Source organism: Mauremys mutica, chromosome 1 (assembly GCF_020497125.1).
Source record: "Mauremys mutica isolate MM-2020 ecotype Southern chromosome 1, ASM2049712v1, whole genome shotgun sequence".
In the NCBI taxonomy this organism is placed as follows: Eukaryota; Metazoa; Chordata; order Testudines; family Geoemydidae; genus Mauremys; species Mauremys mutica.
In genome coordinates, this window is record NC_059072.1 from 96,019,761 (window position 1) to 96,037,162 (window position 17,402).

General features: G+C 48.2%; 1 protein-coding gene across 1 annotated transcript; it reads left to right on the top strand.

Annotated features, from left to right (window-relative positions):
• The first annotated feature begins 690 nt into the window (after positions 1–690).
• TXN2 (thioredoxin 2) lies at positions 691–15,624 on the top strand. The gene is made up of 4 exons (XM_044986424.1): positions 691–904; positions 1,451–1,719; positions 7,338–7,461; positions 14,951–15,624. The coding sequence occupies exons 2-4, from the start codon at positions 1,451–1,453 to the stop codon at positions 15,065–15,067; spliced, it is 510 nt and encodes a 169-aa protein (XP_044842359.1). The 5' UTR covers positions 691–904; the 3' UTR covers positions 15,068–15,624.
• The last annotated feature ends 1,778 nt before the right edge of the window (positions 15,625–17,402 follow it).

Consider the following 17,402-nt stretch of genomic DNA (forward strand, 5'->3'; position numbering starts at 1 on the left):
TAAGCAACTTTTATTATTTTTAAGACCTGACTCATGATTTTGAAACACTTGAAGTTGACAATAATATGTTTGCACATCTAGCACGATGGGGTCCAACAGTGCTAACTGATGCAGCTAGGCCCACCTTTCTAGATCTAAATATTAAAGGAGGAGCAGGGTGAATTAAGCAACAGCAGCAATGCATCTGCCCCTCTTTAAGCTGTTTAGTCCTTGTGACCAAGGACCACCTGCCAAAAGCCTCCTGGATTCACTGACCCATTGCTCTGAGCTGATTTACACTTGCCTCAGGGGGGCAGGGTGTAAGATGACCAGATGTCCTGATTTTCTAGGGACAGTGCTGATATTTGGGGCTTGGTCTTATGCAGGCGTCTGTTACCGCCCCCCTGATTTTTCACACTTGCTGTCGGGTCACCCCAGCACGGTGTCACATGGCCAGGCCCACCCCAGGCACGTGTGCGCTGTGAGGCCAGGCAGGGGGCACAAGCTGCCCTCGTGCAAGGTCTGAGCGCAGGGAACCAGCCTGCGCGCGCACTGTGCTCACGGGGTGGGGGAGGCACTGCCGATGGGCAAGGCGGGTGGAGGACGGTAGAGGGGTCATGCTATTGAACTGCCCTTCTCAGCAGCCAATCAGCACCCAGGAGCCCACCCTGTATTCTGAAGATAGCCAACTAAAGCCTAGAACTACGCACAGGGTCCTGAAGGACATCTTCGCCAGCCAATCATCTTCCAAAACTAGAAAACAGCGGCCCGAACTTGCTGTCCAACGGCCAATCAGCGCGGAGCTGTGAAAGATTCCATTTCCCCAGCCAATCCGTTTTTCAGGGTCGCCCTCCGCCACCCCAGCCAATCAGCTTCCCGGTAGCGCGACTCCGGCAGTGTCTGCGTCGCCTCCGCCGCCGGGAAGGTGAGTGGAGGGAACCCGGGGACAGCGCTTTGCCGCCGGGCCCGGCGTGCGGGGCGGGGGGCAGCGGGGAGTGAAGGGCACGGAGGGGGAGGGGCAGCGCTTAGCACGGGGGCAGGGCTGGCACCGGGGGGAGGGGAGCCCAGAGCACGGGGGGCAGGGGGGAGCACGGGGGGAGGGGGGAGCGCGGGGGCAGGGCTGGCACCGGGGGGAGGGGGGAGCGCGGGGGCAGGGCTGGCACCGGGGGAGGGGAGCACAGAGGGGGGGAAAGGGCTGCGATGGTAGAGGCTATTTATAAGAGGGAGGAGCACTGGGAGGCTGGCATGGCACAGATGGGGTGGCAGGACATGGAGAAGGAGCACTTGTGGGTAGGGATGGCATGGGGGGGAGGCATTGTCTGAGCTGTAGGAAGCGGGAGGGAAGCCGCAGTGGAATTGCTGGGATTGGAGAGCTGTTCTGAAGCATAATATCCAGAAATGCGCCTTCTCTGCTCTACTTTACTCCATGGTATAGGCTGATCCAAAATGCCTTTTCCCCTTCATTATACAGATGGCCCAGAGGCTCGCGCTGAGGAGGTTTCTATTCATCTCCCCCCAAAAGCTCTCTGTGCTGCCTGTGTCGATCCTCTCCAAGGTGTCGGCAGTACCATGCTACCCTAGATCACTTGTCCCTCTTACCCAGATCACTGTGCCTGCTTCCATTAGGACATTTTCTACCACACCTGTCTACAGGGCCACCTTTAACATCCAGGATGGGTCTGACTTCCAGGACAGAGTTGTGAACAGCCAGAAGCCAGTGGTGGTAGATTTTCATGCACAGTGAGTATTGCAGAGGTGGGCAAACTATGGCCCGCGGGACCATCCTGCCCAGCCTCCGAGCTCCTAGCCCAGGAGACTAGCCCCCAGCCCCTCCCCCGCAGCCTCAGCTCACCTGCTCTGCTGCCGGGTGTAATGCTCTGGGCAGTGGGGCTGTGAGTTCCTGGGGCAGCGCAGCTGCAGAGCCCAGCCTGAGCTGTGTGGTGGTGGTGGCGGCAGCGGCGTGGCCCAGCTCTAGTGCTGCCAGCCACTGGCGCTCCAGGCAGCGCAGTAAGGGGGCACGGAGCAGGGTGGGTTGGGTAGAGGGCAGGGGAGTTCAGGGTGGTGGTCAGGTGACAGGGATGTGGATAGTGGTTGGGGGGGAATGGGGGCAGGGGTCCTGGGGAGGGGGACAGTCAGGAAGGAGAGGGGGTTGGATGGGGCAGCAGGAGGCAGTCAGGGGATAGGGAGAAGGGGTTGTGGGATGGGGTAGGGGTCCCAGGGGGGGCTGTCAGGAATGAGAGGAGGGGTTGGATGGGCAGCAGGGGTCCTGGGGCGGTCAGGGGACAGGGAGCGGAGGTGGGGGGTGGATGGAGCGGGGGTCCTGGGGGGGGGGAGGCTGTCAGCGAACAGGGAGAGTTGGATGGGGCAGGAGTCCTGGGGGGTGGGCAGATAGGAGGTGGGGGCCAGGCCACGACCCCCTACCCTAACCAGCCCTCCATACAATTTACAGAACCCATTGCAGCCCTCAGGCCAAAAAGTTTGTCCGCCCCTGGAGTTTTGGGTGTGGAGCAGTGAGCGCCTCTTGAAGGCCCTCCTTTCTCTCTCGCTCACTCTTGCATCCTACAAGTAACACTCTTCACTGTTTAGCCTCTACCACCATGGCTTTGGGCAAGTTACTTACTTTCCCTTTGCCTTGGTAAATAGGGATACGAGTGCCTTCCTATCTTTCTGAAGTGCTTTGTGATCTATGTAGGAAGAGACCTGGCCTCATATAGCACTACACTTAGTCAAGTTTGTTGTTATAGCTATACTGGCAAACCCTCCTAGTGGAGAGCCAGCTTCTGCCTCCACAAAAGCACTTTTGTCAGTATAGTTCATACCGGTTCCTAGAACAGAATAAGCCATGCCAACAAAAGGTTACTGTGTGCCCCTCATTCCCCCCCCCCCCCCCAGCTCTCTGTTCCCATTTCCTTACATGGCAGACACTCTGTGTGGCCCCTTTTCTCCATTTTCCCCCATGATCCCCTTCACCCATTCCAAAGCGTTCCCCAGCCTCCCTCTCAGCAGGGGTTTTGTGTGCCCACCATCACTCTCTCATCCATCCTGCAGTATCCTATTCTCCCCCAATAGTAGGAATTCTATGTGCACCCTCATTACCCCATGTCCTCTATTCCCACCTTTTCTCCCAAACTAGGGGCTCTCTGTGTCTCCCTTTCTCCCTCCCCACATACCAGGGTTCCCCATTCTCCTCTTCCACCATGCCAGAGGCTGTGTGCACAGCCCTGTTTCCTCCACCGTTATTTTTCTTTCTGGGAGATAAGTCATTCAGGATGTTAATGTGTTAAATTCTATTGGGAGAATGAGCAGAGATGAGGCAGGGTATGTTATGTTGGAAGACATTAATGGCTACCATCAATCAGTTCTTTTGAGCTGTAGACAATTGCAGAAGTGGTTGTGACTGAGCTAAAGAGCTGGCAGGGCTTCATGTGTCCCCTACATTGCCCCTTCTGGTTTATTTATTTTTTTGACCCCCAAATCAATTGGGTTCTAGCCGTTGATGTTTAGAACGTTCCCTGGAGTTTTGGAATTGATCGAATGCAATAGCTTCTGAATGCTGCATGACACAGAGAACTAAACTTTGTCTACTCTTAAAAGTTATATCAGCATAGCTGCATTACTCTTGGGAGTGGAAAAACCACACCCCTGATTGACACACGTAAGCCGACAAAACCTCCAGTGTAAAGGCAGCTACGTTGAAGGAAAAGTGTTTCTGTTGACATAGCTATTGTCGCTCAGGGATGTTGTTATCCTACACCACCAGAAAATCTTCTGTCATGTAGGCTGCCTCTGCACTAGGGGACTGGCATCGGCTCTGTAGTGCAGACATAGCAACATACTCTTGAGTTTATTGTAAGGTTTTAGCAAGTTTGGTCAACAATACAGAACGCTACCAAAACCTGTATACAAAACGTAATGCTTATGGTATTTCACGAAGATGTTAACATAGATTGTGTAATTGTCATGGATCCATAGGATCTGTGCTATGCCCCAGCTTTAAACGATCCCTTGCAGCCAAAGATGACATATACCTGCTGGGGGGGGAGGGGGGCCGGAAGAGGAGAGGAGGGGACACCATTTAAAGGTTTGGCCGCCCCCAGAACAACTTGAATCATGGCACCTCGCCAGGCATGTCTCTCCCCCTCCCTCCGTGCTTACCCTCGGCCTCCCCTCATGGAAAGCAGCAGCCCCTCCCTGCAGCTCCCAGCTGTTGCTCCTGCCTCTCCCCACAGGGCTCAGCTCACTGGCTCCCACAGCAGCTGCCAGTCAGGGAGGGGGTCCAGCCATCCCATGTGACGGAGCAGGGCTGGCAAACCCTGGCAGAAATATGGGGAGGCACGTGACCTTGCATGGTCCACACACACACACAGGAACCTTGTCAGTGTGCCAGATCCCTAAGGGGGCCCATTCTTCCTTAAAGGTAGGCCACACGGCTTCAGCGTCTCCAAAACTGAGTGTCTGGGCTCTTGAGCTCTACTCAGCATGTCCAACTTAGATAACTCCTTATCAGAGACATTTCCTGTCTTCCAGGACCAGTGCACCTCAACAAGTATTTGCAGTGACACCAAACAGAGTAGGGTTTATTAGTCAACTGTAACACAGCACTGGAAAGTCCTTAAGTTAGCGTAGAGACTTAAAGGTTAAAACATAATCCATACTGGCCAAGCCAGTGCAATCAGCCAGCAAAGCCGCTGTGGAATCTGTTTCCACTCTCTCCATGTTTTTGTCTCTTTGTCTGTCAGTCCCATGTCTCTTCAAAGATCAGCCTTGTATCTTAGCATCTTTTCATCTCTTGGTCCATTGTCTTCCTCCTGCTGAGTTCACATGCCCCACCTGCCAGAGTTTTGTGTGGAGTTCTCTGTGGATCACTGTCAATTGTTCAGTTGTTGGGATTCCCATAGTCTTTCTGGATCCTCCACTCATATGGGTCAGTCCCTTCAAGGACTGCTTCATACTGCCCCGGACAGTTAGGTGACCCAACACCTCACATCTCCTGCTCTACACCTATGAGGTGGCAATCCCTAGTCAAGTAAGTCACTGCCATGCATATCATTCCTAAGAATATTACAGAAGATTCCCACATCATCACAGTAACAGAATAAACAAGCATAACAACCCTGGTCTTAGTAAGCCTTTTATTTACTTAATATTATTTTGGCTTCCACCTTTTCCAGCCCACAGTCTGACAGTGACAAACACCAGAATCTATTTTGTTGCTATGTTTTACTGCCCTACAATTCAGCAATCCCATTGTGGCTCATGAGGTTCTCTCCTTACTGTGTAATAAGGATACTTGCTAGCATTAAATATGCTGCACAAACTCGTTATGTTTTCTTTATTGACATTTAGGCCCAAACAGACAACTAGAACAAATTGCTGCGTGAAAGCTGTGTATTACAAGTGATCGGTGTCCTCCAAATTAATCTCCATGCAATTTTTAAATCATTCCTAAATACTCCTCTTGTTACCTTCATGTTTTCCTTAGCAGCTACTAGTTCCCGGGTGACCAGAAGTAGTTGCTGAGAAGTTCATAGCCTCATCTATAATCAAATTAGATAATGTCTGTCCCATTTTTTTTGAATGCTGTTTACACTGGGGAAAGATTTTCACCAGTAGCAATGAGTTGTTAGCAAAAGCCTTTGCCAATACCATCAGCAGTTGGCATTGATAAAGATTTTGCCATTGATTAGCTCAGTGGTTTGAGCATTGGCCTGCTAAACCCAGGGTTGTGAGTTCAATCCTTGAGGGGCCACTTGGGGATCTGGGGCAAAAATCAGTACTTGGTCCTGCTAGTGAAGGCAGGGGGCTGGACTCGATGACTTTTGAAGGTCCCTTCCAGTTCTAGGAGATATATATAATATATAAATAGGTATATCTCCAATTATATACAACAATGAAAATATTCCAAGATTTTATCTGCTAATTTATAGTAATCGTAATTTTCTGTCTCATTTGTGTCTGGTGGCACTAAGTGCCACCAAACAACATAAAGGCCCCCTTTGTGCTTGGTTCTGTACAAATACAGAGCATAGAGTCTGGAAAACTCTCAATCTAAATGGACAAGAGCGACAGACTGAAATAGAAACTAATGATGACTGGGACCATGAGAAGGAGGATCAACTTGTATGTCTGCAGGACATAGAGCTATTGGGAGTAGCATAGGCAGCAAAACCAGCTGTGGTTTCAATATAAAACATCATGTAAGGGTTTGGGAATTATTATTATTTTCTTTGTAAGGATAGGTGGGGTTGAGATCAATGTAAGTGGGGCAATATTCCTCCAAGTGCAGTTAGAGGAAGAACTCAGCACTTTGACTAGCACCAATGCCTTCTATTCAGACTCTTGCTGATACCAGAGTTTGGTACAGGTAGTGTCTGTTGTTGGTTTCTTTTTTTTTTTTTTAAATAGATACTGCTTCTCAGTGACAGTGATTTTGCTGTGGAACAGAGCCCTTAGGTAAACACAGTAATCACTTTGGAGACTGAGGTGTTTCACGAGTAATGGGCTACCACTGAATAGCAGCCTCTTCCCACCCTCCCCTGATTTAATAATGCCTTTCTTATGGAAGCCTCTCTAAACTGTGTTGCAATCCAGGCTTGGTCTATGCTTAAAAGTTATGTTGGCGTAGCTGAGTTGGTCAGGGGTATCAAAAACCCACACCCCTGACTGGCGCAGCTTTGCTGACAAAATCCCCAGTGTAGATGCAGCTATCTCAACAGAAGCGAGCTTTTGTTGGCATAGCTGATGTCATTCAGGGATGTGATGTTCCTACACCGGGAGAAAAACTCCTTTTCTCAGGCCTGGTCTACACCTGAAACTTAGGTTGACCCAGCTACATCATTCAGGGCTGTGAAAACTGTCACCCCTGTGCAGCACAGTTAAGTCGACCTAACCCCCACTGTAAGACACAGCTAGTTTGATGGAAGAATTCGTCCATCGACCTAGCTACTGCCTCTGAAAGATGGATTATCTACATTGACAGAAAACCCCTTTCTGTCCATGTTGGAAGCATCTATGCTGCAGCAGCAACACTATACTTGTGCCGCTGTAGTATAGACATACCCTCAGTGTAGGCTGTTTCTACACTAAGGGGCTATGCCAGCATAGGCTCCATAGTGTAGACAGTCTCAAACTCTGTTACTTTTTGACTGTGATTCTGAGTCTAACAATTGCAAAAGTGGTTGGTTAATGTTCACCCTTGGTGTTTAAATTGTGGTAATTTCCCATAGTGTAAAGGTCAGTGTAGGGAGGAAGGGTTAGGTGGTGATCAGGTTGCCTGTGAAATACCATGAATGGTATGAATCCAAACTGGCTGCCCGGCAGTTCCTTGTGTAATGCCTGCTCTTTTTCTTCCCTGTGAGGTGGTGCGGCCCCTGCAAGATCTTGGGCCCCAGGTTAGAGAAGATGGTGGCCAAGCAGCAGGGGAAGGTACTGATGGCGAAAGTGGACATTGATGATCACACAGACCTGGCCATTGAATATGAGGTATGGGCCAGGAGCAGGACGACTTTGTTTCAGCAGTGGCTAGGAGGGGGTATGAGGGTATCTTTATATTCAGGAAAGGCTTGTCAGTAGGGCTGTCTCTTAATCGCAGTTACCTCACTCAGTTAACTCAAAAAAATTAATCGTAATTAAAAAAATCAATCACAGGTATAATCGCACTAATAGAATACCAATTGAAATTTATTAAATATTTTGGATGTTTTTCTACATTTTCATAGCTATTGTAGTCTGTGTTGTAATTGAAATCAAAGTGTATATTATTTTTTATTACCAATATTTGCACTGTAAAAATGATGAGATAGTATTTTTCAATTCGCCTCATACAATTACTGTAGTGCAATCTCTTTGTCGTGAAAGTGCAACTTACAAATGTAGATTTTTTTTTGTTACATAACTGCACTAAAAAAGAAAAAATGTAAAACTTCAGAACCTACAAGTCCACTCAGTTCTACTTCTTGTTCAGCCAGTCGCTGTGACAAACTTTTGTAGCCAGCATTGCAAGGTATTTACATGCTAGATATGCTAAACGTTCATATTCCCCTTCATGCTTCGGCCACCATTCCAGAGGACGTGCTCCCAAGCTGATGATGCTAATTTAAAAAAATAATGCATTAAATTTGTGACTGAACTCCTTGGGGGAGAATTGTATGTCCCTTGCTATGTTTTACCGGCATTCTGCCATATATTCCATGTTCTAGCAGTCTCGAATGGTGACCCAGTACATGTTGTTCATTTTAAGAACACTTTCACTGCAGATTTGACAAAACACAAAGAAGGTACCAATGCAAGATTTCTAAAGATAGTTACAGCACTCGACCCAAGGTTTAAGAATCTGAAGTGCCTTCCAAATCAGAGGAGGACGAGGTGTGGAGCATGTTTTCAGAAATCTTAAAAAAGCTACATTCTGATGTGGAAACTACAGAACCTGAATCACCAAAAAAGAGAACCAACCTTCTGCTGGTGGCATCTGACTCAGATAATGAAAACGAGCATGTGTCGGTCTGCGCTGCTTTGGATTGTTATCGAGCAGAACCCATCATAAGCATGGACGCGTGTCCCCTGGAATTGGTGGTTGAAGCATTAAGGGACATTAGGGAGGGAAGGATAGCTCAGTGGTTTGAGCATTGGCCTGCTAAACCCAGGGTTGTGAGTTCAATCCTTGAGGGGGCCACTTAGGGATCTGGGCTAACTCAGTATTTGATCCTGCTAGTGAAGGCAGGGGGCTGGACTCGATGACCTTTCAGGGTTCCTTCCAGTTCTATGAGATGGGTATGTCTCCATATATTATATTATATTATATTATTATTATACATATGAAGCTTTAGCGCATCTGGCACATAAATATCTTGAGACACCAGCTACAACACTCCCATGAGAACAGAACGCCTGTTCTCACTTTCAGGTGATATTGTAAACAAGAGGTAGGCAGCATTCTCTCCTGCAAATGTAAACAAACTTGTTTGAGCGATTGGCTGAACAAGAAGTAGGACTGAGTGGATTTGCAGGCTCTATAATTTTACATTGTTTTATTTTTGAATGCAGTTTTTTTGTATATAATTCTACAGTTGTAAGTTCAACTTTCATGATAGAGAATGCACTACAGTACTTGTATAAGGTGAATCGAAAAATACTATTTCTTTTATTTTTGTTCAATGCAAATACTTGTAATAAAAAATAAATACAAAGTAAGCACTGTACACTTTGTATTCTATGTTGTAGGGACCGGGTGTCTTCCCTTCCCAGTACCTAGTGGACAAAGAACACTGCTGCTGTGTTCTACAATAAGACCCTGCAGCAAAAGGGTTAATATTCACTCTCCCATTGGAGAGGAGAGCTGTGCTCCTTCCCCTTAGGGATTAACGCAGGGAGGGGCAAACTTTTTGGCCTGAGGGCCGCATTGGGTTTTGTAAATTGTATGGAGAGCCAGTTAGGGTAGGGGGGTCATGGCCCCGCCCCCTCCTATCTGTCCACTCCCCAGGACCCCTGCTCCATCCAACCCCCACCCCGCCCCTTCTCTGACGGCCCCTGGGAGAGGTTGTGATTGCTTAAACAGTGCAATGAAGTATTTGAAGCCAAGAGATGTACACCAGGCTTTGGGTAAGGATTGTTCTGTCCACAGATAAGAGATTAGGGATCAAATAGCTTAATCATTATTGTTCCAAGCCTTGCTATAGTACAGCGGTAGGCAACCTATGGCACATGTGCCGAAGGTGGCACGTGAGCTGATTTTCAGTGGCACTCACACTGCCTGGGTCCTGGCCACTGGTCCGGGGGGGCTCTGCATTTTATTTTAATTTTAAAAGAAGCTTCTTAAACTTTTTAAAATCATTATTTACTTGACATACAACAATAGTTTAGTTATATTATAGACTTATAGAAAGAGACCTTCTAAAAACATTAAAATGTATTACTGGTACGCGAAACCTTAAATTAGAGTGAATAAATGAAGACTCGGCACAGCACTCCTGAAAGGCTGCCAACCCCTTCTATAGTAACTGATTGCAGCAGAAGTGCTACTATAGCAGAGCAGTCCCTGGCAACTGGAAAACCAGTACACCTCTACCCCATTATAACGCCACCCGATATAACACGAATTCGGATATAATGCGGTAAAGCAGCGCTCCGGGGGGGGGCCGGGCTGCACGCTCTGGCGTATCAAAGCAAGTTCAATATAATGCGGTTTTACCTATAATGCGGTAAGATTTTTTTGGCTCCTGAGGACAGCGTTATATTGAGATAGAGGTGTATTTAAAGGCACTAGGAAAAAGGCTGAAAATTACAGCCCTGTAAGTGTTATTCCTCTAAGGGAAGTTTGAGGGACGAGAATTGTTCAGTTTAATGCAGACTTGGCCCAAGGAAATCCTGTCAAACTGGATAACTGAGATGATCATTTTAGATTCGCAAATAACCCTGTCAGGGGAGAATGTAAGCAGTATTCATGATGCAGTCAAGGGCTGGATTATAGGGCCTCTTCCTGAGCCTTAAATGTAGACACAGGCAAACTCTGTTAAATTCCCATTCTGCAGAAAGTGCTGGGGATCCTGGATCCCTGGTGGAACTGCACCCTGTTCTGTCCAGATGATAGACCTCTACTTTTGTTAGTGCTTCAGACTGCTTGCTGGAAAGCAGTGGGATCATGGTGAAATGGAAATGATACAGGGAGTTTTGTTCTGATCCTTACAGTTTCTGGCTTGCTTTTTGAGGAGGACATTTGGTTCCTGGTTTGTGTTGTCCTGAGCTCAGGGTTAGAGTAGCTTCGCTTTGCTCCTCCCTCTGAAGAGTTGCTAGCCAAGGCAGCGAGAGTGCAAAAGCTGGAGGGGTTGGCCAGTGTGGCTCCATGTTGTTGTAGGTCCGCACAAAAGAAGAGGAGGGTATGGTGTTCAGAGTAGGGGGTCAGAAATCCACCTACACTGGAGCAGGAAATCTGAACTACCCTGCTAGCAGCATCCTCTTCTAGCAACAGGAATCAAGGGCCCTTCCACCTTGGATCCAGGACTCTCAAATTGCTCTCTGCTTGCGTCCTGGGATTTTCAAGGCCCTTTTCTCACCCCCACAATTCCCCTGCTAGCTGCCAGGAAACCAGCTTCCTCCCACGTTTCTCCCTCCCCTCCACACACAGACCCTGGCCGTCTGCCCAGGCTAAGATTGCACAACTTCCTCTCTGCGGTGGATTCTTTTTTGGGGGGGAGGGGAGGGATGGCGAGAGACCCCCTCAGAGTTTTGGAATGCCTGAGCATTCCTTCACATGGGTCTCTGCCTGCCCTTGGCTCCAGGCTGTCCCAGCAGAGCACAAGTCCCAGAAGCATTTCCTGCTGCTAGAAACCTTGCAGATCCAGTTCTGCACAAGATAAGAATCCGTTCTCCTAAGATTCTCAGTCCCTTCTCATCCAGCACCCACTTTTCAGGAGGTCTCAGAACATGGCTTTTCCCCCCACTGTCACTTCACTTCTTAGCCACAAGGGCAAAGAGAGGGGAGTACTTTGGCTTTGATCTGCTCTGTGTGGGATTCTCTCTCACTTTCAGTTGCATTGGCTTGTTACCAGCATGCATTGTAATCCTATCTGGGAAAGTGCAGTCCCTTCTCCCACGCTGCTGCTGGTCAATGCATAGACTGGCTGGTGTGGTAGTTCTGGAAAGATAGCAGTGGGATTCCTTTGGCTGGAGACTTCTCAGCAGTAGTAGCTTGTTCCTGTCTGGAGTTCCCTGCATTGTTCCTAAACTTACTGGTGAAATCCTCACCTCTTCTCTGGCCTCTCTATGCTGCAGAAAATTACTGGAGTGGTGTAAATGGGCCCTAACGGGCCTGGTTCTGTCTGCAGGAGATTTCCTCTGGTGCAGGCAGTGCAGAACCTGAGGACTTCCTGACAAGCCCTGGCATAGGGGCTGCCCAGAGGACATCCTGGGATACTATTGTAAGTTAGACAGTCCCATAGGACTTTTTAAGCTATGCTGGGGGCTGCTTCGCCCCCCTGGAGCAGTTCAGCATCTGGAAGCACAGAGTGGCTGAAAGCCACTATAGCTGTCCCCTCCCTCCCTGTGTGCGTGCATGTGTGCGTGGGAGGAGATGGAGGGCTCAGCCACAGGTGCACGTGAGGTTCATGCTGGCCCACGCACAAAGGCTTGTAACTCAGCATTACGTTAACTGCTCCCCAGCTCTGGAAGCTGCTGCTGTTCCTCACTTGGACCAGTGCTTGCTTTCATCATGTGACCTTTAAAGCAGATGGTTAGTTACCCAAACTCATCTATAAAATAGCCTCACATGTAACTCCACTTGCTGTTTAATCTACGTGAGAGACATGAGGAAGGATCCCTGAAAAATAACAACCCCGTTGCCTCAGGAGGGCATAATTAAGGCAAACTGAGTGCTTCCCCGTTATATCCTTTCTTCCTGAAAAAGAGAGAAATTCACACACAAGCACATTTCTGCACCATATGTGCAGTGAGCAGCTTTCCAGGGCTACACTGCACTTCTGCAACTAGTCACTAGGGGGTGCTAAAGAACACAGATTAAACAGGCATTGGGCAAGTGGCAGGAGGAGCCTCAGTGCCTGAATTATCTAAAACTGGTCTGTATAAAGCCCTGGAGGATATACTTAGGGAACTGTTCTGGATGGGCGAGGGGGAGGGACAGGGCGAACAAAATCTCTTTCATGTCAAACTGCTGGTGAGAGAGGAGCCAGATCTCTAAGGGATTTCCTGTGGGGAGGATTTGTGTGGGTGGCAGATCCCTGATGGCAGCAAGAGAGAGTGCAGCTAGGAATGTATGGGCTGAGTGGATGCATTCCTACAGGATAAGGATGGGACACATTCCAGGAGATAAGCTCTGTACAGATAAGGGCCATGAAGTAGCAGGAGGCATGTGCCTGGCTGTTCTAAAATGCTACCAAATTCTTTCCCTTGCCATTCCATGCTGGTCTGAGCCACCTTATCACTCATGCCCGTCACCCCAATCGGGGTATGGGCCGCCAACCACAGATCTCCAGAGTCCTCTATCCTGGGCCATTCGCTCTAGCTGGTTCCAGGTACAGCCCATTTTTTTGCTATCAGTTCCATGTGCCGATGGTAATCCTCCTGGTTGCAAGAAGGGTAATCGGCTTAGTGGCTTCCTCGCGGCTTTCACCACCCAGCGTCACGCGTCTTCGAGTTGAAGACCCTTCTTTTTCCAGGCTAAAAGTCTCTGTTATCTCTATTGTTGGCGTTTCTGTAGCAAGTTGATTTTTTACGGGGTGGAGTTGCTAGCCCCACGCCCAACCCTCCTCCTTTACCCTGACTTGGGACAGGCAGATGGCCCCAAAGGACCTCTCTGGTGGAGTTTGAGCCACCTTATGCCTTCCCCTAAAGATGGCCACAAGGTTTCTTCATCCCCCCCACCAAGTCCCCAGGGAGTTTGCTTTGAGCTTGAGTGCCATCCTTTGCACCGTTACTTCCTTAGTTTTGAACAAAGCTTGTGGGGGATCGGCTGAGAGAGTAACACCCAGAGCACTGTAGCTGGCTGCCAGCTCAGTTTGAGGGCTTTCCTTCTCCTACCTAATCATCACGGCTCAGCAGGTGGTGGTCTCTGACCATGCTGTCAGTGAAGCCATGAGCTGTGAGAGCAGGGAGAAGAAAAGATGGTTTGGGGGGGGGGAGGGGCACAGTCAAGAGCTAACACAAGAATATTTCTCCAAGAGTGGAGGAGGACAGGGAATCCTTTCCTACCTGGAGAAAGGTGCAGTTCCACTCTGGTCCACATTGAAGTGTGGGGAACAACTACCCACTGTAAAATATCTTTTAAAAGTGCCCTATAAAGTATTCCTAAACCATTGGGTTTGCTTCCTCCTGCACTGCCTTGTGATGAGATAAAAGGGGTGTGGGGGGGGAGAGGTTACTATTTTTATTTGGGGAAAAAAATGGATATTTTGTCTGCATTTTTAATCTTGGGCCTTGTCTAAACTACAAAAGCTGCATGGATTGATTTTTAGGGCATAGATAAGGATTGAAAAACATGAGCAGCATCGACGCCTTCCATGGTTTTGCTGGAGGATGTCTCGGACAGTGTTCGTTGTTAGCTCTTACACCTTAACTAAAGGGCTGAGCGGGTTCTCCAGCTGCCCTAGGGTCTTTTTCTTTCTGAGCCCCCTCCCCAATATGCTATAAAAACTCCAGGGCCCACCTGTGCCACAACACCTGTTTTCTACATATAAAAACCAGGGCTGGCATTAGGGGGTAGCCAGCGGGGCCCCACACCACAGGGGGCCCCACAAAGCTAAGCTGCTCAGGCATCTGCTTCAGCCCCAAGTGGCAGGCTCAGGTCCCTGGGCTTCAGCCCTGCACAGCAGGGTTTAGGCTTTCTGCCCTGGGCTCCAGTGAGTCTAATATTGGTTCGGCTTGGTGGACCCCCTGAAACCTGTTCGCAGCCCCCCCAGGTGGCCCTGGACCCATGATTGAGAACCACTGTTCTAGACCAGAGAGGACCTGAATTTCTAATGTCAAACGCAAGCAGGAAAAATAAAACCCTGAATACTTTTCAGTCTTTTATGAATTATACTGAAGGACCCAAGCCTTTTCTTTTTTTCTTTTTATTTTTTTTGCTTTGCAGGTCATCCTTCAAAGCCACTGTGCAGCTGGGCTCCTCCCAGCTTAGCTTATTGCAGGGGTCAGCAACCTTTCAGAAGTGGTATGCAGAGTCTTCATTTATTCACTCTAATTTAAGGTTTCGCGTGCCAGTAATACATTTTAACGTTTTTAGACGGTCTCTTTCTATAAGTCTATAATATATAACTAAACTATTGTTGTATGTAAAGTAAATAAGGTATTTCAAATGTTTAAGAAGCTTCTTTTAAAATTAAAATAAAATGCAAAGTCCCCCGGACCGGTGGCCAGGACCCGGGCAGTGAGAGTGCTTCTGAAAATCAGCTTGCGTGCCGCCTTCGGCATGTGTGCCATAGGTTGCCTTTATTGTATGTCTGTTTGCGCCCTCTCTGCCTTCCAGGTCTCAGCTGTGCCGACTGTGCTGGCTATGAAGAATGGAGATGTTGTGGATAAGTTTGTGGGGATAAAGGATGAGGATCAGCTGGAGGCCTTCCTTAAGAAACTCATTGGAGCCTGAGCAAGAGAAACCTGCACCTAGGCCTCTGGATTTGGTCATGTTGCATGTTCTCTTGCCAGGGGAGGCGTGAAGCGAAACTGAACAGCCTTGTAGAACCTGACCCCTTTTTTGTGTGTGGGTGTGGCCCACCTTCTCCTCCTGGGCAGCAGTAGTCCTGAGCAATTCTGAGGGATGGTGAGAAGTAAGGCCGCTCATCCTCAAAGTGGGTGGGAGAAGCTGGAATTGGGCTTCCATCTGTCTGCAAAGAACTGGCAGTGGGGAAAGCAGGACGGCTGTTGAATTAGAGGTGTGTTTATCAGTGTCTGTCCTATCCAGACCCAGAGCAGTGAGTGCAGGATGTGGACATGTATTTGCTCTGGGTGGGTTTGTTAAAATCGGGGATTGCTCTGCTTCATCCATGATACCTGCATCCTTGTCCTCATGTTGCTGGGACAAATATGAATCCTCCGTGGCTCCTTGAGCCTATGCCACACTCTTCCCTGCTGCTGATTTATGAAGAGAAACATTTTTTGGGGGTGGGGTTTGTAGGTCTGTAATAAAGAGAACTTTATTAATCACGTCTGTGTAGTTCTGTAGAAAAACCCAATCTCTGAAATCGTGGGGCAACTCTCACCTGCCCACCCAGGAGGAAGGAATAGTAAGGGGTTCTGCTACTGTGATAGCTGAGCATAGATAAGGGGGCTCCTCAGGTGGAAACAGTGGGGCAGGATGGGATTTAAGAATGTTGGGAGTCTCATCAGTATTAAAACTTAGTGCACTTGCTTGTTTTAATACCATTATTTCTGTGCAGCTCCCAGCACAGCTCCTCTGGCTCTATGGACTGGTCTGAATTTTTTCAGGTGCTGCTGGATTATGAGACCCAGAAAGTTGATGCATCTCCTGATCGAGGAGGAACATTGGATCCTGCCAATAATGAATCACAACTTGTTCTCATCCCTTGTCTACTCCCCGTCTCATGAGCAATCTGTGAGACCTTCCACTCCTGTTTGCATAATTGAAGCTGTTCTTACCACTGAACTTTGGTGCAGAACCATCACAAGAGGCTGCAGGGATTAGGCACTGAGGAAAAAGTTGCTAGTGTGGGGGGAAGCGATGAGGAGGGGTCTCGACCTTTGGACTTTAACTAGCCTGGCCTTTAAATGATGGTAGTGAGTATATACATTCATAACTCTCGTTGAGTGGAGTCCCTCCCCGTTGCCCCTGCCTGCCCTTTCTGCTTGTTCCTTACACCTGCCTCCATCCTACCTACTTAGCAGCAGCTGCTGCCACCTTCCCTAACCTCTCCCTCAACTACTCCCATCCAACACGCCTGGGAACAACTGTGAATTAATGTTCTCATGGTGAAACCCAATGCTGCTGCCTGATTTTTCATTTATATCAGAGAGGCTTAATTTCAGTGCATTTATGCCACACCCCTCAGAATACTCTTGATATTTAATGCCTTTATATGCATTTTGTTTCGGGTTGTCTTCAGTCTACCTTACCCTGCCTTGGCTCTGAACTCCATCTTCTCCCAGCACTTACGTTATTACAACCAGATAAGGCATTTTCCTCCAGCTGTGCCATTACATTTTATAACCAACAGTAAATTTTAAGGAGGGGTGATCAAAGTCCATAGGCACTGGGCCGTAGCCGCAATGCTGCTGGCAGTTTTGTTCTTATCTCAAAGCTGGGCAACGCTGGCTGGTCCACTACAGGAAGTGGTACCAGTGGCCCAGTAGTGGGCACTCTTTGCTTTGGGCAAATGCTGACCTAATGCTCTGCTGTGTTGCTCTGTAGCTCTGCTGCTGGAGCTGACATCTTTTGAATGAGATTTAAAACCATTCTTGGCCACATAGGATCATTAAAGAGCCCCTGCCAAATTTTTGAAATGGAAGGGTTTTAATCTTGGCCATAGTGCCATGCCTCCTTAAATTCCCCTGGCAATACCAGTTCACTACAGTATTCTCACTTCTAGTAAAGACTGTCCATTTGCCAGCATATGCAGGAAAAAATGAGGGAGCAACATCATATGTTCCTACAATAGTTAACTTTCATGCCTTACCATCACCCTAGAACAGGAAAAAACAGACTTTGACTTTGCATTGTGTGTATAAGAGACAGTATAAATTAGCTATTTTATCACTTCCTTCCAAGGGAAAAGTCTAGCTTGGGGTTTCTGTGGTATTCCAGTATCAAAGCACAGAGTTACTGGCAAACTTTAAGATGGGGGTATATGTACAATTGCTTCTGTAACATGAATGCAGCGTACCCAAGTATTTGATGTGCTCAGAGATTTCCCTCTTTAGCCATCCCTAAGAAACTCCACTTTCAGTGGCGGGAAGAGGGTAGCGTT